This window comes from Lissotriton vulgaris, chromosome 8 (assembly GCF_964263255.1).
Source record: "Lissotriton vulgaris chromosome 8, aLisVul1.2, whole genome shotgun sequence".
Classification (NCBI taxonomy): domain Eukaryota; kingdom Metazoa; phylum Chordata; class Amphibia; order Caudata; family Salamandridae; genus Lissotriton; species Lissotriton vulgaris.
In genome coordinates this window covers 1286849464-1286871523 of record NC_141696.1, presented here as the reverse complement: position 1 = coordinate 1286871523, position 22060 = coordinate 1286849464, and the positions used below count along the sequence as shown (strand labels likewise).

The window sequence follows — 22060 nt, the reverse complement described above, 5'->3', positions numbered from 1 at the left end:
TATGCTATGTTTTATTATGCTGTGCTATGCTTTATGCTGTTCTGTGTTGTTGTGTTTTGTTATGCAATGCTTTGTTGTGTTTTGTTATGCTATGTTTTGTTATGCTATGCTGTGTTTTTTGTGTTTTGATATGCTATGCTATGTTTTGTTATGCAATGTTATATTTTGTTATGCTATGTTTTGTTGTTTTGTTATGCTATGCTGTTTTTTTGTGTTTTATGCTATGCTTTGTAGTGTTTTGCTATGCTATGTTTTGTTATGCTATGCTATATTTTGTTATGCTATGTTTTGTTGTGTTTTGTTATGCTGTGCTGTTTTGTTTTGTTGTGCTGTTTTGTTTTGTTATGCTATGCCATGTTTTGTTATGCTATGTATTATTGCTATGCTATGCTATGTTTTGTTATGCTATGCTATATTTTGGTATGCTATGTTTTGTTGTGTTTTGTTATGCTGTGCTATGTTTTGTTTTGTTGTGCTGTGCTATGCTATGTTTTGTTATGCTATGTATTATGTTGTGCTCTGCTTTGTTATGCTAGGTTTTGTTTTGCTATGTTTCGTTGTGTTTTGCTATGCTATGTTTTGTTATGCTATGTTTTTTTATGTTTTGTTATGCCGTGCTTTGTTATGCTACGCTATGTTTTGTTATGCTATGTTTCGTTGTGTTTTGTTATGCTATGTTTTGTTATGCTATGTTTTGTTATGCTATGCTATGTTTTGTTGTGTTATGCTATGCTTTGCTTTATTTTTTTATGCTATGTTTTGTTATGCTATGTTTTGTTATGCTATGCTATGTTTTGTTGTGTTTTGTATGATATACCATGCTATGCTTTGTTTTGTTATGCTATGTTATGTTATGCTATGTTTTGTTTTGTTATGCTGTTTTGTTGTGTTTTGTTATGCTATGCTTTGTTTTGTTATGCTATGCTATGTTTTGTTGTGTTATGCTATGCTTTGCTTTATTTTGTTATGCTATGTGTTGCTATGCTGTGCTATGTTTTGTTTTGCTATGTTTGATATGTATTATGTTATGCTATGTTTTGTTCTGTTATGCTGTGCTTTGTTATGCTACGCTATGTTTTGTTATGCTATGTTTCGTTGTGTTTTGTTATGCTATGCTATGCTATGTTTTGTTATGCTATGTTATGTTTTGTTATGCTATGTTTTGTTATGCTATGTTTTGTTTTGTTATGCTTTGCTTTATCTTTTTATGCTATGTTTTGTTATGCTCTGCTATGTTTTGTTATGCTATGCTATGTTTTGTTGTGTTTTGTATGATATGCCATGCTATGCTTTGTTTTGTTATGCTATGTTTTCTTTTGTTATGCTGTTTTGTTGTGTTTTTTATGCTATGCTCTGTTTTGTTGTTTTGCTATGCTATGCTTTGTTATTCTACCCTATGTTTTGTTGTGTTTTGTTAAGCTATGCTTTGTTATGCTAGGTTTTGTTTTGTTAAGCTATGTTATGCTATGCATTGTTTTGTTATGATATGCTATGTTTTGTTATGATATGCTATGTTATGCTATGTTTTGTTATGCTATGCTATGTTATGCTATTCTATGTTTTGTTGTGTTTTGTTATGCTATGCTGTTTTGTTATGCTTTGCTTTTTTTGTTATGCTATGTTTTGTGATGCTATGCTATTGTGTTGTGTGCTATGCTATGCTATGTTTTGTTTTGCTATGCTATGTTTTGCTATCCTGGTGTGTGGTTGTGTGTGTGTGTGGGGGGGGGTTGTGTGTGTGGGGGGGGGGTTGTGTGTGTGGGGGGTTGTGGTTGTGTGTGTGGGGGGTTGTGTGTGTGGAGTTGTGTGGAGGGGGGGCTGTGTGTGTGTATGGGGTTGTGTGTGTGTGGGGGGGTTGTGTGTGTGTGTGGGGTTGTGGTTGTGTGTGTGGAGTTGTGTGGGGGGGCTGTGTGTGTGTATGGGGTTGTGTGTGTGTGTGGGGGGGTTGTGTGTGTGGGGGGGTTGTGGGTTTGGGGTTGTGTGTGTGGTTGTGGGTGTGGGGGTGTGTGTGGGGGTTCTGTGTGTGTGGGGGGTTGTGTATGTGCATGTGGGGTAGCATAGAAAGCACAGCAAAAGTGGGCCTGGCAGAGTGTAAATTAAACCATGAGCAATAAAGTTTTGGTTACACTTGAAACGCCATCAGCGGCGACAATAAAGCATTATTAAACTGAGCCGAAAGTGTGGGAGAGAAGGGACGTGAGAAGCAGGGGCACAGAACAAAGATCTAGGGCGAGAAGAGGAGGAGGAACAGAGGAGCAGAGAAGTGACAGAATGAGACGAAGGGATAAAGAAGAAAATGCAATGACACAGTGAATGAAGGAGAGAGGGGAGCATGTAAACGGGTCTAAAGGGACGTTAGTAAGAGAGGCAGAGAACAACAGAAGTGAGTGGAAGGCAGAATGTTGAGAGGTGGAGAGAAAATAGAGAAATATGAGGTGTTAGTGGGAGAAGAAGGGAGGGGACAGCAATGTAGAAAGAAGGAAACAGGAATAACAAGAAGCATTGCGTTTTTGTTCAATAGAAAGTCACAAATAGAACCAGGTATACATTCTAGGGCTGTGGGCGAGCCAGGCGCTATACAACCCACATGGGGAGGGTTTGAGCAGGGTGGAAGGTAACTAGCACATGGCATATTGAAGACAACTTCTCTAAACACTTAGCATCGAGAATTACTAAAAGAAGAGACGGGGCGGCGTCATATAGTGTGGTGAGTGCGTTTCAGAAGCTTGTTGGGGCACCGCACATCATACATCTACTTTCTCAAACCACCCCATCCCTTTTACAAAAATATAATATCGGCCCAAACAAGCAAGTGCCATGTGGTGCCAGTCTCTCTGCAGGATTTGGTGCCCCTGGGCAGAGAGTTACTGTAGACAGAGTGCACATGAAAGAAACACCAGCGGCACAGCGAAGCGATGTTTGCTTTTCCAATTTATTGCCATGGCACGATTGCATGGATGTATTACAAATACAACGGACACAGCAAACAAGGGCAAATCGTCTGTCCGAGTGGGGTGAACTTAGAGATGGGTGCGGGCCACTGGTCTGCCAACTGCAGAGGGTTTGCGGAACGCCACCATCAGAGGAAATGTGTGGGAAAAGTTAATTGCTGACTGCCAAGCAGCGGCAGTTAATTTCTTCAACGGTTAATCATCTTTACAGAGGAATGAGCTTCTGCATAGTTGGGGGGGTGGACGAGGTAATAAGCTTGCATCACCAATCAGTCACACACTGCAGAGCCACAGCCTTGATGAAAGATCGCTCGTTTACTTGGGCAATGATCTCTAGCTTTGAAAACCCTGAAAGTGGTGGTCCGACACCAAAAGCTACTCATTTCAGAGAAGTTTAAATGAGCGACGGGCTGTGAAAGGAGCATACAAGAAGACTTTGGTATTTTGGGAACGCTATGATCAACAAGCTCTCGGCATAGCTGTGGCGGGGCGGCAGCCTTTTAAGTCTGATGCAGAGGCACAGACTAATGGTGGTGTGTTATGTGGCTGGTGTGCACGCGCATAGATCACATGAACTGTAGCGATCCGCAGCCGTTTTGGTAGACTTTTCTTTTCCGCTTACTATAATCTCGCCGGAGCAATGCACAAGCGCATTGGCTCAGGCGAGACCTAAAAACTACATGGCTGGACATCAACAAAGTTTAATTCCTTTTGGAGGAAATGTGGTGTGAAAGGAACCCCTTACCCTGGCATTGTCTGAAATTGTGCAAATCCTAGGAAAATGTCATTTAAGTTGTGAATACAATGTTTGGGCTTCATATTTCTCACAATATGGGACAGGGGTCTCCAACCTTTTCTGTAGTGAGAGCTAATTCTGCTCAAGGAAAGTCCTGCCGAGCTACTAGCATATTTTATCACTGTAAAATGCTGATGATATGTATTACCATTACACTGTGACCTCCCTAAGCACGATTATCAGTAGTAACCACCCAAACATTCCAGGTGAAGTTATCAGTAGAATGCTAGGGAAACGTTTATCAATATTAAATGCTTGTAATCAAGTAAAATTCAAATCATCACATGCTGTGTGCCACAAAGGGTATTACCACAGCAGTAAGTCTCCCCAACTAAAACTGAATTATCATTCAGCTAACAACTTTAAATGTGTTTTAGAATTTCAATATTTTGTCTTCATTAGTATATTAGTTTTTGAAAATACACATATTTTTCTATCAAAATCACTTCCCACTGTGAGCAATCAAACTCAATTTTCCAGAAGAAAAACCTTTCTGAAAAAACGTTTTTTCCTTTAAAAATCAAATCAGTTTTCCTTGTTAGAAAATAAACAGTCGCTAAACATCAGCTTTTCGTTTTCATTGAGTACTGCCATGTAAAATTGCCTCTCATGGACAAATTCCGCTTCAAATGCCCAGGTATTGGAATCATAGGCCATGCTTGCTCACCATAACACTACGAATGTCTCTGTTATGCTAATAATGACCATCATTAAACCAGGGCTACCACTGTGCCACAGCTGGATGTCCAACATATATTAGTTATGACCATTATTATGGGAGAAGCAGTTGCCACTCTGTCAGGAAGGGCTAAAAGCAGGCCAGTCATGCTCTTTATATGTTAGTGATGGCAGCAGGTAATTACTAGACTTGTATGCACAAAATTATCAAGGACGAAAATGTTATGGATATGGCACAATTATACCATGAACGGGCTCAATTGCGTTAGAGATAATACTCTTAGGATGGAGACCAGTATACATATTTGGCAGTCCTTGACACTAGGAGTAGCTTTAAGGAATCAAACCTGTTCATTAGGGAAGGACACAATGTCACACACCCATACAACATTGAATGTGAGGCTTCTAACTTTCTCTGCCCTGGATGCATACCCTTTCCTCCTCAGCTCTTTGATTGATCATGCTCCCAACTAACACATTTTTCACTCTAGTTCTTGCAGTCACACACTTTGGTGGGTCAGCCCTGGTTACTGCTGATACTATTCTTTGATGTCGCACACGGTGCAACTGATAGAGCAGGGCATATATAACATGGTCAATCTACTTCTTAGGTAGATTTACAGTGGATAAAGACGGTTCATGTGACGCCGTAGCCTCCGCATGCTTCAACGCCCTCCGCAAGACCTTCAAATGGATCCTCCCCCTCCGAATCCAGGAAGACCGTCACCCGCGTATTCATCAACAGCTGGCTGGACTATGGGAATGCCCTCTACGCCGGAATCAACAAATCTCTACTCCACAAACTCCAGACCATCCAGAACACCGCAGCCAGACTCATCCTCAGCATCCCACGACAAGACCACATCCCCCAGCACCTACAAATCCTCCACTGGCTCCCGTTGAAAAAAGAGTGACCTTCAAGCTACTCACACACACACACCTCCAAAGCCCTCCACAACAGCAGACCCAATACCTCAACGAAAGAATCTCCTTCTATGCCCCCAAAAGAAACCTCCGCTCCGCTGACCAGGCCTTGGCCGAAATCCCCCGCATCCACAGAGCCAGAACAGGAGGCAGATCCTTCTCCTACATTGCGACCAAGACCTGGAACAAACTCCCCCCTCAGAATCATATGAACTCCACACTGCAAGCATTCAGGAAGAGCCTCAAGATCTGTCTTTTCGAATGACCAGAGCTGCCCACATCCCCCACCCCAACACCCTCCAGCACCTTGAGACCCTCACAGGTGAGTAGTGCGCTCTATAAATTGCTAATTGATTGATTGATTGATTGATCGGCCAACACAGTGTGTGTTTGAGTGTTATCAAGAGGCCCTGCCATTGGTTTGGCTGTCTGTAACTCTTATGGGTAATGAAACGAGCAGTGTCCCTGTTGACACCTGGTATCGTAGCGCTGCATTGCCTTGAAAGCTGCATTTCACCTTGCCTGCCTGTGCCTAGCTACCGCTTAGACTGATTTACGCTGTAATTTACCTGATTGTGCTGTGTATAACGTTATCTGCGCATTTGCCTCCAGCGCTCCGCTCATTGCCTTGAAAGCTGCATTTTCATCTTGCCTGCTTGTGCCCAGTTACCGCTTAGACTGTTTAACGCTGTGTTTTAATCAATTGTGCTGTTTAAACGTAATTTGCGCGCTTGCCTCCAGCGCTCCGATCTGCTCCCCCCTCCGCCTCCATTTTGTTTGTTGTTATTGCCGTCCTCGTGTGCCCGCCCCGCCTCCCAGCTGAGACGCCCTCCCACTGACCAGAAGTAGCGCTCCTCACCCTGTACACATCGTGACTCGCTCCTCTCTCACGAGCCGAGTGGTCGCTCCCAGTGTCCCTGCTGACACCTGGTATCGTAGCGCTGCATTGCCTTGAAAGCTGCATTTCACCTTGCCTGCCTGTGCCTAGCTACCGCTTAGACTGATTTACGCTGTAATTTACCTGATTGTGCTGTGTATAACGTTATCTGCGCATTTGCCTCCAGCGCTCCGCTCATTGCCTTGAAAGCTGCATTTTCATCTTGCCTGCTTGTGCCCAGTTACCGCTTAGACTGTTTAACGCTGTGTTTTAATCAATTGTGCTGTTTAAACGTAATTTGCGCGCTTGCCTCCAGCGCTCCGATCTGCTCCCCCCTCCGCCTCCATTTTGTTTGTTGTTATCGCCGTCCTCGTGTGCTCGCCCCGCCTCCCAGCTGAGACGCCCTCGCCCCTCCCCCTCCACTATCCATATATGACAGTTCTTCCCGCGCGCAGCGTTCACGCGCAGCGACCGCGCCCAACCCGCGCCGAAGGTGCGCCAAAGGTAAGCCCGTCTACGCCCGTCCGCGCCTGGACCGCGCCCAGCGCCAGACCCCCTGCCCAGCCCTCCCGCATTACCTACGATGCCGCCTCCCTCCTAGCCCTTAACCCCGGTCGCGCCCCCAACTGCGTCCAAGCCGCTCCTGGACACACCCATGGACCTTTCTCCTGCTACTCCTGCAAATTCAGCGGCACTGACAACATCTCCACTACGACCACACCACAGATTCCCGACCCCAATCACCTACAATGCATCCTTCTCAACACCCGATCGGTCCACAGGCACGCCATTGACCTATGGAATCTACTAGACACCATCTCTCCAGACGTCGCCTTCCTAACAGAAACATGGATGAACGCTTCCTCCGCCCCAGACATCACCATTGCCATCCCTGAAGATTATAAGATCACACGCAAGGACCGTACCGGCCACACAGGAGGAGGAATCGCTATCGTCCATAAAAAATCAATCCGCATCTCAACCAGCTCTGACACCAACCTCGCCAACTCCGAACACCTTCACTTCCAGATCCACATCGACCCCAAAACCACACTCAGAGGCACCCTCCTCTACAGACCACCAGGACCACGCGCAAAATTCAGTGAAGACATCACGGACTTCATCACTCCACACGCGCTCCCCTCCAAAGATTACATCCTTTTGGGAGACCTCAACTTTCACCTTGAAAATATCAACGACCAAAACACCAACACCCTCTTGGACAACCTCGCCAACCTCGGACTTAAACAACTGGTCACTTCCCCCACCCACATCGCTGGCCACACACTCGACCCCATCTTCACCTCCAGCAAACATGTCTCCTTCGACCACACTACGGATCTCCTCTGGACTGACCACAGCTGCGTTCACTTCACCTACAACAAGCCAAAACCCACCAACCACCTCCAACCAACTCTGCAAAGAAACTGGAACAAAATCACCATCGACCATATCTCCTCATCGCTCCTTCTAAACACCCCAGCCCACTCTTCTAACCCAAACCAAGCCGCCGCCAACTTCACCCTTTGGTTATCCAACACCGCCGACACCTTAGCACCACTGAAAAAACGTCAAAGCAAACCTGGCAGCAAGAAGGCCTCATGGTTCAACGATGATCTTAAGAAGTCCAAGAAACTCTGCCGTTCCCTCGAAAAGGCCTGGAAAAAAGACCCAACCACCAGCACCAAGGACGCCTTCAAAAGCGCCACCCGCACACACCACCAATTAATCCGAAAGGCCAAGAAAACAGCATTCAAGGATCGACTTGACAACAACGCCCACAACAGCAAGGAACTTTTCAACATCGTCAAGGAATTTACCAATCCCTCGGCCAATTCCAACGACATCACCCCCTCTCAAACGCTCTGCGACTCCCTAGCCTCATTCTTCCACAACAAAATCGCAGACATCCACAACAGCTTCGACAACCGACCCGAAGACCAACCCACCCAACCCTCTGCTGGACCCCCACCCCCCTTGAACACCCTTAACGACTGGAACCCAATCTCCACTGAGGACACCATCCGTCTGATGAACTCCATCCACTCAGGTTCCCCCACAGACCCATGTCCTCACCACATCTTCAACAAAGCAGACTCCGTCATAGCACCGCACCTCCGAGATGTCATCAACTGCTCCTTCAACTCCGCCACCTTCCCGGAAAGCTGGAAACACGCTGAACTCACCGCCCTTCTGAAAAAACCCACAGCGGACCCCACCGAACTAAAAAATTACCGCCCCATCTCGCTCCTTCCATTCCCGGCCAAAGTAATCGAGAAAGCTGTCAACAACCAACTCGCCGCTTTCCTCGAAGCCAACAAATCCCTCGACTCCTCACAATCTGGCTTCCGAGCAAAACACAGCACTGAGACCGCCCTCATCGCAGCAACAGACGACATTCGAACTTTACTGGACAATGGAGACACAGTCGCCCTCATCCTCCTCGACCTCTCTGCAGCCTTCGACACAGTCTGCCACAGCACCCTTTTACAACGCCTCAGCAACATCGGAATACAAGGAAAAGCACTAGAATGGATCACCTCGTTCCTCTCCGGAAGAACCCAGAAAGTCCGCCTCCCACCATTCAAGTCAGAGGCCACTGAAGTCATCTGCGGCGTACCACAAGGATCCTCACTCAGCCCCACCCTTTTCAACGTATACATGAGCCCCCTCGCGGCCATCGCCCGCCAACACAACCTCAACATCATCTCTTACGCGGATGACACTCAACTGATCCTTTCTCTCACCAATGACCCCAGCACCGCCAAAACTAACCTACACGAAGGAATGAAAGAAGTTGCCGAATGGATGAAACACAGCCGTCTGAAACTGAACTCAGATAAAACAGAAGTCCTCATCTTAGGTACATCCCCCTCTGCATGGGACGACTCTTGGTGGCCGGAAGCCCTTGGAAAAGCACCCATCCCGACAGACCATGCACGGAACCTAGGCGTTATCCTGGACTCTTCACTCTCAATGAACAGACAAGTCAGCGCCGTATCATCATCCTGCTTCAACATTCTCCGCATGCTCAAAAAAACATTTCGCTGGATCCCCACCGAAACCAGAAAAACAGTCACCCATGCTCTGGTCACGAGCCGACTGGACTACGGAAACACCCTCTACGCAGGTACTACTGCTAAACTCCAGAAGAAACTCCAACGTATCCAAAACGCCTCAGCCAGGATCATATTAGACATCCCGCGCAACGAACACATCTCTGGCCACCTGAAAGACCTCCACTGGCTACCCGTCAATAAGAGGATCACTTTCCGACTGCTAACCCACGCACACAAATCACTCTACGACATCGGACCAGAATGCCTCAACTCACGACTGTCCTTCTACACCCCCCCCCCCGCCTACTACGCTCTTCCAGCCAAGCCCTCGCCACTGTACCTCGCATCAACAAGACCACCATGGGAGGCAGATCCTTCTCATACCTGGCTGCTAAAACATGGAACTCACTCCCCACTTACCTTCGCCTTACCCAGAACCACCTAGCATTCAGAAAGCAACTTAAAACGTGGATATTTGACAAGTAATCCTCCTCCCCTTCTTAAGCGCCTTGAGACCCTCAGGGTATGTAGTGCGCTATATAAATTCTTTGACTTGACTTGACTTGAGATCGGCTTGGTGTGGCTTCACCTCTGAGAGCTACTTCAAGGGTGCTGGTGAGCTACCAGTAGCTCCCGAGCTACTGGTTGGAGATCCCTGATATGGGATGATTCACTTAGGCATCCGCTTCTCTAAAGAGTATTCTTCAAAGTCACACACAGGTATGCAAATGTGAATGGCCTTGTAGACCGCAATTATTTTGGCACTGGCCTTTTAAGTGAAGCTGACAGGCCCAGATTTTAGACATTGGATGCTTTGTCTTGAGGGTACCTCGGGTAAGGAAAAGATCATCTAGTCCTTTGAACATAAGCTTAGAAGCCTTCAACACAAATTGGTCCTTCCCCTTTCTGAATTTTCTATTGGGAGAATTGTGTTACTCTCACGTTCACAGTACATTAGTATGTTATGCATGTCCTGGCCAGATGACCACATATTATTGTTAGTACGGCCGCTCCACCACGCTCCTCCTGTGCTTCAGCTGCGACGCTCCCTGGTATCGTTGTAGCACGCTGAACACTGAACTGCTGTTGTATTTGTATTTTGGCGCCTCTGCTGATTACCTGCCTCTCTCAGCGCTATTGGGATCACTATTGCTGCATTTATATAGCGCTTTTGGTCAGATTGTGCTGCATTTGTATAGCGCTTTTGTTCAGATTGTGCTGTATTTGTATAGCGCTTTTGGTCATATTGTGCTGCATTTGTATAGCGCTTTTGGTCAGATTGTGCTCACTCGCTGTACTTCTGTTATTGTTACCCCTGTCTGCCTACCACTCGGACCCTCCATTTTGTTGTTGTTGACCTCCCCAGGCCCGCCCCTCAGCCACACTACCGCCTCCCTGCTGCCCCTCCCACCCACGTTCATCGAGCCTTCCTCTCCCCCAGCCTGACTGTGACCACCTGGACCAGCTCCAGTACGGCCGCTCCACCACGCTCCTCCTGTGCTTCAGCTGCGACGCTCCCTGGTATCGTTGTAGCGCGCTGAACACTGAACTGCTGCTGTATTTGTATTTTGGCGCCTCTGCTGATTACCTGCCTCTCTCAGCGCTATTGGGATCACTATTGCTGCATTTATATAGCGCTTTTGGTCAGATTGTGCTGCATTTGTATAGCGCTTTTGTTCAGATTGTGCTGCATTTGTATAGCGCTTTTGGTCAGATTGTGCTCACTCGCTGTACTTCTGTTATTGTTACCCCTGTCTGACTACCACTCTGACCCTCCATTTTGTTGTTGTTGACCTCCCCAGGCCCGCCCCTCAGCCACACTACCGCCTCCCTGCTGCCCCTCCCACCCACGTTCATCGAGCCTTCCTCTCCCCCAGCCTGACTGTGACCACCTGGACCAGCTCCAGTACGGCCGCTCCACCACGCTCCTCCTGTGCTTCAGCTGCGACGCTCCCTGGTATCGTTGTAGCGCGCTGAACACTGAACTGCTGCTGTATTTGTATTTTGGCGCCTCTGCTGATTACCTGCCTCTCAGCGCTATTGGGATCACTATTGCTGCATTTATATAGCGCTTTTGGTCAGATTGTGCTGCATTTGTATAGCGCTTTTGGTCAGATTGTGCTCACTCGCTGTACTTCTGTTATTGTTACCCCTGTCTGACTACCACTCTGACCCTCCATTTTGTTGTTGTTGACCTCCCCATGCCCGCCCCTCAGCCACACTACCGCCTCCCTGCTGCCCCTCCCACGCTCCGCCCCCTCCACTGTCCATTTATACCAGATGGTCCCACGCGCAGCGTCCACGCGCTACGGCCGCGCCGAAGGTGCGCCAAAGGTAAGCACGTCTACGCCCGTCCGCGCCTGGACCGCGCCCAGCGCCAAAGCGCCTGGCCCTTGTCATGCCCACCACTCCCGCATTACCTACGATGCCACCACCCTCCTAGCCCTTAACCCCGGCCGCTCCCCAAACTGCGTCCAAGCCGCTCCTGGACAAACCCACGGACCTTTCTCATGCATCTCCTGCAAATTCAACGGCACCGACAACAACTCCGCTACGATCACACCACAGATATCCGACCCCAACCACCTACAATGCATCTTGCTCAACACCCGATCGGTCCACAGGCACGCCATCGACCTCTGGAATCTACTAGACACCATCTCTCCGGACGTCGCCTTCCTAACAGAAACATGGATGAACGCCTCTTCTGCCCCAGACATCACCACTGCCATCCCAGAAGATTATAAGATCATACGCAAGGACCGTACCGGCCACAAAGGAGGAGGAATCGCTATCGTCCATAAGAAATCCATCCACATCTCAACCAGCTCAGACGTCAATCTCGCCAACTCTGAACACCTTCACTTCCAGATCCACATCGACCCCAAGACCACACTCAGAGGCACCCTCCTTTACAGACCTCCAGGACCCCGCGCACAATTTAGTGAGGACATCACGGACTTCATCACTCCACACGCGCTCCCCTCCAAAGATTACATCCTTCTGGGAGACCTCAACTTTCACCTTGAAAAGAACAACGACCGCAACTCCACCACCCTTTTGGACAACCTCGCCAACCTCGGACTTAAACAACTGGTCACTTCCCCCACCCACATCGCAGGTCACACACTCGACCCTATCTTCACCTCCAGCAATCATGTCTCCTTCAGCCACACCACGGCTCTCCTTTGGACTGACCACAGCTGCGTTCACTTTACCTACAACAAGCCCAAACCCAACAACCAACCCCAACCAACTCTGCAAAGAAACTGGAACAAAATCACCATCGACCAGATCTCCTCATCGCTTCTTCTAAATCCCCCAGCCCACTCCTCAAACCCCGACCAAGCCGCCACCAACCTCACCCTATGGTTATCCAACAGCACCGACATCCTAGCACCACTGAAAAAACGACAAATCAAACTTGGCAGCAAGAAGGCCTCCTGGTTCAACGATGATCTTAAGAAATCCAAGAAACTCTGCCGCTCCCTTGAGAAGGCCTGGAAAAAAGACCCAACCACCAGCACCAAGGACGCCTTCAAAAACGCCACCCGCATACACCACCAACTGATCCGAAATGCCAAGAAAGCCGCTTTCAAGGACCGACTAGATAACAACGCCCACAACAGCAAGGAACTATTCAACATCGTCAAGGAATTTACCAATCCCTCGGCCAACTCCAACGACATCACCCCCTCTCAAACCCTCTGCGACTCCCTAGCCTCATTCTTCCACAACAAAATTGCAGACATCCACAACAGCTTCGACAACCAACCCGAAGACCAACCCACCCATCCCCCTGCAGGACCCCCACCTCCCTTGAACACCCTCAATGACTGGAAGCCAATCTCCACTGAGGACACCATCCGTCTGATGAACTCTATCCACTCAGGATCCCCCACAGACCCATGCCCTCACCACATCTTTAACAAAGCAGACTCCATCATAGCACCGCACCTCCGAGACGTCATCAACTGCTCCCTCGACTCTGCAACCTTCCCGGAAAGCTGGAAACATGCCGAACTCAGCGCCCTCCTGAAGAAACCCACAGCTGACCCCACCGAACTCAAAAACTACCGCCACATCTCGCTCCTTCCATTCCCGGCCAAAGTCATCGAGAAAGCGGTCAACAACCAGCTCGCCGCCTTCCTCGAAACAAACAAATCCCTCGACTCCTCACAATCCGGCTTCCGAGCCAAGCACAGCACTGAAACCGCCCTCATCGCAGCAACAGACGACATTCGAACTCTCCTGGACAATGGAGACACAGTCGCCCTCATCCTCCTTGACCTCTCCGCAGCCTTCGACACAGTCTGCCATAGCACCCTTTTACAGCGCCTCAGAAACATCGGAATACAAGGAAAAGCACTGGAATGGATCACCTCGTTCCTCACCGGAAGAACCCAGAGAGTCCGCCTCCCACCATTCATCTCAGAGGCCACTAAAGTCATCTGCGGCGTACCCCAAGGGTCCTCACTCAGTCCCACCCTTTTCAACGTATACATGAGCCCCCTCGCAGCCATCGCACGCCAACACAACCTCAACATCATCTCCTACGCGGATGACACTCAACTGATCCTATCACTCACCAATGACCCTAGCACCGCCAAAACTAACCTACACGAAGGAATGAAGGAAGTAGCCGAATGGATGAAACACAGCCGTCTGAAACTGAACTCAGATAAAACAGAAGTCCTTATCTTAGGTACCTCCCCCTCTGCCTGGGACGACTCTTGGTGGCCGGAAGCCCTTGGAAAAGCACCCATCCCGACGGACCACGCACGGAACCTGGGCGTCATCCTGGAGTCCTCACTTTCAATGAACAAACAAGTCAACGCCGTCTCTTCATCCTGCTTCAACATTCTTCGCATGCTCAAAAAAACATTTCGTTGGATCCCCACCGAAACTAGGAAAACGGTCACCCACGCTCTGGTCACGAGCCGACTGGACTACGGAAACACCCTCTACGCCGGTACTACCGCTAAACTCCAGAAAAAACTCCAACGAATCCAGAACGCTTCAGCCAGACTCATATTAGACATCCCGCGTAAAGAACATATCTCTGTTCACCTGAAAAACGTCCACTGGCTCCCCGTCAATAAGAGGATCACTTTCCGGCTCCTAACCCACGCACACAAAGCACTCTACGAAATCGGACCCGAATGCCTCAACACACGACTGTCCTTCTACACCCCCTCCCGCCAGCTACGATCCTCCAACCAAGCCCTTGCCACTGTACCTCACATCAACAAAACCACCATGGGAGGTAGATCCTTCTCCTACCTGGCAGCTAAAACCTGGAACTCACTTCCCACTTACCTTCGCCTTACTCAGAACCACCTAGCATTCAGAAAGCAACTTAAAACGTGGATATTTGACAAGTAATTCCCCACCCCTCTTCAAGCGCCTTGAGACCCTCTGGGTATGTAGCGCGCTATATAAATTTTTTGACTTGACTTGACTTGACTCAGGTGGTGATCTCATCCGCTATGATAATTTGTGATAGTAACAATTGTGAATCTGTCTTTCACCATGTAATCTGTATGTATGCTGGTAGAGTGGGGGTTAGAAATTGTGTTTTTTAGAAATGCATACAGTTACCTCTAAAATGAAATCTCAAAGCTTAGACAAAAAGACAATCATTCTATGCATGATTTGAAGTTTTATTGTCAGTTAAAAGCTGAACGTGTAACAAATGGATCCACTTTCCCAAATTGATACTCTGTATGTATGAACGATATTTATCAACTCTGCTTTATTTTTCAGAGCGATCAAGATGGGGTTTCTGTGCCAAAGCTTATTCGGAAATATAAAGCAGACCCCAATTGGGCCCTTCTTTTTTTGCTTCAAACTCAGGTACAGTGAAATTCCCTATTTTATTTTATTTTTCAATATGGTAAATTGTGATCACAGTTGGTTTACCTTGTTAATTAGCAGATTATAAATGAATTGGTAGTAAAAATGGCGATATGGCATGTCACCTTAGAGGCTTCAACTTGAAATCCAACATATCCCTCAGTTGTAAATCATAGTGTTATTCATAGCGTGAATCTGAATTGTTTTTATCTGTAGCAGGTGGTTGGTAATATCTGGAAGAGCTCAGTAGTAAATAAGTATTTCCCACTCACTGTCATCTCTTGGACGACTGGCCACGTGAAGGTAAGCAAAGCGACTTGATTAAAGTCTCTATAGAAAGTCTCTCGTCTTACTTCACATGGGAGCAGGAGTTGGGCTCCCTGCAATGATGTGTAGATAAATGTGAGGTAGAGTGTCCCACATGGGATTTAGATATTTTGAGTGAGTAAAGACAGATATAACATAACCAAGCATGGCATGTACAGCTCAGGGATGATATATATAACATGTCCGCTGACCAATGCCAGTGGCATACACTATATATCTGATCAAGACATCTAGCCACAGATTCCTTACTTTTGAATTTCCCAGGCGTCAGACTGGATGTGGAAGATTTTTCTTCGAGCAGTACCCCTGCGTTCTGGTGCGGGAAGTATGATCCCATGTGCTGGGGGGCTCCTTAGGGTACCCCTTGTACTCCCGGTAACAGCCTTTCGGGGTCTGCCAGTAAAGCTAGTACTACTGCCGACCACAGACACGATTCTGCCCTCCTGCTGTTGATCTGAGCTCAACAGGGAAAGGTAGAACAATAGGTTTCTTGTGACAGGGAGGTGTGACCACCTCCAAGACAGGGCTTAGTGTATTGGGCTGGGGTGGGGGCACTTTCTAGCATGACCAGACTACTTTGAAGAGCACATTTGATGCCCTCTTTCAATACTCTGGTTTGAGCCAGTTCAGTAACCTTTGGTTCCTGCTCTGGTGTGAAACTGGACAAAGGACAGGAAAGTATCCTCCCCTCAATCCAGCCCCACCTCTGGAAGGGACCCAGGAGTTGTCCCAACCCTTTCCTTAGGGTACCAAAGGGTTCCCCTGTGGGTGGGACCTCAGATTCGTCATGGGACCAGACTCAACCCTAAAACTACATTGCTCTTCAGTTGTCTGAACACTTCGACTTTGTTGGACTTCGACTGGAACCGAGTCTGCATCAAGGATGACTCCTGCTGCTCCTGGTCTCGCTGTTCTTCTAGTCTTCTGTGTTGTCTGTGCTTCATCGAGGTTCTTCAACAGACCCGTGGGCATCAAGGACACCTGAAGAAATCTCCCTTGGAGTGAAGGAGTCATTACCCCGCTTCTGCTGGCACTGCAACAAAGCTGACCGGTCTGTTGCTCCTGACGTCCCACGGACCTACAGAGGCTCAGAAACACAGGCGATGGTTCTGTGGCTCCCTAGAGGCCTGACTTGTCTTCCCTGGATTCAGGCGGACAGTATTCCTCGTCAGGCTGCTGGACCGAACTCTTGTGCACCGCGTTGACTTGCCGTTGTCAACACTTGTTGACTCTGAACTCCATAGATCTACGAGCTACAAGAAGAGCCAGCCTCCAGGATCTCACTTGCTGAAGAGCAGGGTCCTCCCTGCATCATGGGCCTTTGACGCTGGTGAGCTGCTTGATTTCCTCTTGTGACTCCTGTACCTTTGGCCTGTGGATCCTCCTGAGGGTGTTCTCTTGCTTCAGTGGGCTCCCCTACTTGCTCGGGCCTGCTCCGACTCCTGCTTTTGGGGAGTCCTCTGGACCTTGCTTGTCCCAACATTTGCTCCTTTTCGTTTTCCACGGCAGGTGCGCCTACCATGGCTTGTTGGTGCCCCCGCCACATATCGAACACCTAGACACTGACATCCAACGTAGACAGCTCATGCATGGCTCCTGGTCTTCCTCAGCTTCGCCTTGTCCTCACAGCTGCAGCGACATGGTTTTCATTGTCTCTTCAGAACCTCTCGACAATAGTAGGCAATTTACTTTCGTTCCTCCTGGTCACCTCCGAGTGGCATAGACTGTGTACCCTCTGCTTGCAGGTTCTTCCCTTCCAGAATCCACTCTTGGATTCCAACAGACTCCTTCACAGTCTTCTACAGAGGCATCTTCTTCGAAGTCTCCCATTGCTGTCTACGGCAGGTTCCGACATCACTTCATCCCTATGCACCCGGCTTCCTTGGTTCCTGGTTCCTAGGGCATCCACGGGTGGGGTGGCTCTCCACCCTTCTGTCTACCAAAAGGTTCCTTCAGGGTCCTCCGGGAATCGCCCTTCTTTTTAAAAACAGCAACCGTGACTTCTTTATTGACTTCTATTGAGCACGCAGCTGTGTTTCCATCTCCACATAGCCTCCGTGGGCTTCCTGGGTACTTACCTTGGCTGGGCCCCTATGTCCCAGGCTCCTCTGAGTCTTCTGGTCAAAGTCCTGTTCTCCTTTGCAGTTCGCATTCCACTCCCTTAATATATTGTTTGGTCACCCCCTGGAGACCAGTTTATATTTGTGCTACTTACCTGATATTGCAAAGAGTATTCTTGTGTATTGTGTTGGTATCGCCAGGTAGGAGATATACCAATATGCTAGTGATAGTGTGTGTACTAAATAAGACCTATTTTTAAAAACTCTGTGTGGTTTCCTTTTATCTAACTTACACTACTGATTAAAGTTGGTAAAACAAGTTGCTTTACACTCCTTCAAGATAAGTCTGGGAAGTACGGAGCTGATCCAGGCGAAGGTTCTGAGGAACAAAGACTTGAGTATGAGACTCCTCTGTCACGTCGGACGATGGACGGGGAGAGGTTGAAGCAAGCTTCAACTTCTTATGTTTCCTGTGCTTTTTACCTGACCAACTCAACAATTTTGAATGGAGGTACGAAGACTTGGGCCCGGATATTCCTCTCAACCGGAGACGTGAATAAGACCTTCAGGGAGAACTATGTGGTGCAGAGCCGCTAGCAGCTGTAAGGACTGCTCTCTCAAAGCTTTCAGAGCCATGGCCCAGCAGTCAGAGCACGACTTTGAGTCGTGGTCACGCTCCAGGCAACAGAGACAAACAATGTGTGAGTTCATCACTGCGCCATGTCGGCTTGAAACCAGATCCTTCTTGGACATGAGGAGAAACTTACACCCCAAAAAGGGGTGAATAAAATGTCGACAAAAGCCTGTCAATAAGTGACAGAGGCTACTCTCTTCACGGATCTGTGCTGGCTAGCACAGAAAGAAAATCAATGATGTCAGCGCACTGAGGAGGTGCCTATATAGGTGATGTGAGCATCACAATTGCGTAGATGGTGCTGACAATGTCACACGGAGCCGACCGACGTCACCTGCCGGCACGCAGAGGAATTGCTCAAAGAAAAATCTTTCAGATCCAGTCTGACCTCTGGAAAATTCAAAGGTAAGGAATCTGAAGCTAGATCATGCATCCACGAAATAAGGCATTACCGAAGGTAAGCAACTTGTCCTTCAGAACAATAAACAATTAAAACACAAATCTGAAAGAAACACATTAGTTATAGATTCCTTACCTTAGAATTAACCCCAGGCCTCAGACTGGATCCAGAAAGTTTTTTCATCAGCAGGGCCTCTGCACGTCTGAAGGTGGCATCGGTCCGCTCTGCCTCTGTCGTCGTCGCTGGGATGACGTCGCAGCAGCTACTTAGACGCCGCCCTTGCACGCTGTCAGTTCTTTCTTTTTCCGTGCCAGCCAGCGCAGATCCGGGAAGAGCGGTACCTCAGTAATTTTTTTTCTACATATTTCTCGACTTTTGTCGACTTCTTTGTCTTCGACTCCGAGCAGGTGCACAAGGGATGGCCGGTTTTAAGGCCTGCAGTTCCTGTAACCGGCTGATGTCGGTGACGGATCCGGGCCTCGTGTGCCTCTTTTGCCTGGAGCGCAACCACAACCCCAAGTCATGCTCTGACTGTCATTTGTTGATGGCGAAGGCTTTGCGGGAGCGGTCCCGAAAGCTGCTTTAACACCGACAATCAGCTCCGCGCTGTTCGAGGCCCCGGTCGAGAGGGAGTTTGAGGGACTGGTCACAGAGCCATCGCCATTCTGACAAGTCATCGAAGTCTTCGCATGCGGGGTCGGGTAAGACAAGGCATAAGTAGAAGTCGAAGAAGCATCGTCAATCTTCGACTTCTCCTCATCAGTCAGCCGATCCAGCGAGGCCCTCTGGTGGTGCGGCTCCGCGCGCAGAGCCCGCTGGGTCGACTCTGAGTTTCTCTCACTTTCCGGGACCCAGAGGGAGCCCCGCCCAGCTTTGTACGTTCTACAAGGCGATGCATGCCATCTTTGGACGGACAGACCCTGCCTGCCGGCCTTCGGACCCCGCGGACTCGGTTGGGGAGCCTAGGTCTTTGCCGGCTCCGGCCTCGGCGCAGCAGGCTCCCCCTTGGATCAAGGCCTGGAACCGGATTGCCGCCGGTTGACCTCATTACACCTCGTCAGCGCCACTTCCTCCGGCAGCACTACAGCGTCCGGTGCCGGTTGGCTCCCTAGCGGGCGTCGACCCCAGCCTCATCTTGACGTGGATACGGAGCAGGACAGGCGTCAGCGCCAATAGGTAATTTTGTCCCTGTGTTCCACCTTGGCCATTTTCAGACCGATTTGTAGCCAGAGGAGGGTGAGGAGGACTGGGAGGGGTCAGGTGACCCGTGAACTGACCAACCAGATACTGACAAAGACTGGAAAGATGAACTGGGGGATGAACTGGGGGATGCTAGTGGTCTTGATACTTCACCCGACCATGGCATGTTGTCTCCTCCTACCGTGGCTATGGAGGAGAGAGCGTCATACGCTGTGGTGTTGCTTAGGGCGGCCGAGGCTCTCAACCTCGAGCTTCCTACGTTGGCGGTCAGGACTAACCTCCTGACTGAGGTGCTTCAACCGGCAGCTAGCTCTCCAAAGCCCCTGCTGCCATTTAATGAGGCCCTCACCGACGGCTCCCGTGGACAGGATGATCGCCCGACGCCACCGCCCGCTCCTGTCGACCCTACTTTCCTCTCCCAACACCCCACCTCGGAGAGCTTGGTGGTCCAAGCCTCCACCTCCAAAAGCGCCTTCCCTACCGCTCCACCGGAAAGGGAATCCAAGAAGCGGGACCATCTTGTCAAGAAAAATTTCTCTTCCGCCAGCTTAGGACTGCGGTCCGTAAACGCTGCATGTCTCTTGGGCCGATATTCGCACTCAGTGTGGTATACGTTGGCGCACGTGCTGCCTCAGTGTCCGGAGGAGGCCCGGGCAGTACTCTCCCAGGTTGTCACCGCCGGGAGATATGCCGCAAAGTTTACGATCCGTTGTGGGCTGGACACCGCCGACTCTCTGGGCAGGGCCATTACGCCTGGATGAGGTCCACTGGCTTTTCAGGAGATGTCCAGAACACCCTGATTTACATGCCCTGTGATGGCCGTCGCCTTTTTGGCGACAAAGCAGACAACGCCCTAGAGCGCTTCAAGGACTCACGAGCTACGGCCAAGTCCTTGGGGCTCTCCTCCCGTCCGGCGCAGTCTGATTTTCGCCCCTTTCGTGGCTATGGAAGGGGTGCCCCGCCACATCCCACCCAGGGCCACAGGCCTCAGCAAGTTACCCAACCTTTGCACGGCCGGGGACGTGGAAACAACTGGTGAGGTTCCAGGGCCCAGCGGGCGGGCCAGTCCATCAACCCCCCCCCCCCCTCTGCAGCAGCCTCCAAACCCTCCTAGTCCGTCCTTTCAGGCCCATCAAACACCAGTGGGCGGCAAGATTCGCCATCACCTCCCCCACTGGCGCACCATCACTTCGGACAGGTGGGTTTTGCTAGTAGTCCAAAGGGACTACTCCCTTCTCTTCGAGACCACCCCTCCAGCCATGCCACGTGATCCCACCGCATGTCGGAGGATCACCTGGCCCTTCTCCAGCAGCTTGGCCAAGGGAGCAATTGAGCGCTTTCCTGTCCCAGAAGTAGGTTGTGGTTCTTACTCCCACAACTTTCTGGTTCCCAAGAAGGATAAGGGCCTGCGTCCTATCTTGGACCTCAGGGACGTCAATCGCTTCCTCCAGAAGGAGAAGTTCAAAATGTTGACGCTTGCTCAGGTCTTGTCTGACCTCAACCCGCAAGACTGGATGTTAGCGTTGGACTTGCAGAACACTTATTTTCACACCTCGTCCTGCCGGCCCACCGGCGTTACCTGCGGTTCGTGGTAGGCCACGAGCACTTTCAGTTTACTGTGCTACCCTTTGGCCTTACCAGCGCCCCTCGGGTGCGGGAAAGTGATGGCGGTGGTCGCAGCTCATCAGCGCGGATCAGGGGTGTCAGGCTTCCCCTATGTCGACGACTGGCTGTTGAAGGCAGGCTCGCCCCAGGCAGTCACCTCCAGACTAGGGCCGACGACCTGCACATGCTGGGGTTCTCCATCAATGTGCCGAAGTCGCACCTGATTCTCTCTCAGAAGCTCCTCTTCATCGGATCGGTTCTGGACACAACGCGGTTTCGGTTTATCCTCCTGAACAGCGAGTCCGGGATATTCTTGCTATGATTCCAACCTTTCAGCCTCTGTCCCGGGATTCGGTCAGAATTACCCTGATGCTGCTGGGCCTCCTGCATCCTGCTGATCGATCATGCCAGGTGGCATATGTGGGCTCTGCAGTGGGACTTGAAGTTCCAGTGGGCGCAGTATCAGGGGAATCTGTCCGATTTTGTCTAGATCTTGGAGGGCACTGCTCAACAACTCCAGTGGTGGCTTACGAACCAGGATTGGGTCAATGGCAGATCCCTCTCCCTTCCCCAACCAGACCACACTGTGGTGACGGATGCTTCCTTTCTGGGATGGGGCGGCCACAGGGGAGAGGGGGAGATCAGAGGCCTCTGGTCTCCGGCGGAGTCCAGGCTTCACATCAACCTTCTGGA

At 49.7% G+C, this 22060-nt stretch overlaps 1 protein-coding gene across 3 annotated transcripts in view; it reads left to right on the top strand.

The window, feature by feature from the left end:
• Positions 1-22060, top strand: part of PARP4 (poly(ADP-ribose) polymerase family member 4) — a 1988214-nt gene that overhangs the window by 1802245 nt on the left and 163909 nt on the right. For all 3 annotated transcript variants that reach the window (XM_086935217.1, XM_086935220.1, XM_086935219.1), the window contains one exon: positions 15052-15141. In XM_086935217.1, the coding sequence (XP_086791343.1) occupies positions 15052-15141 (90 nt within the window). The remainder of the gene's footprint in view (positions 1-15051; positions 15142-22060) is intronic.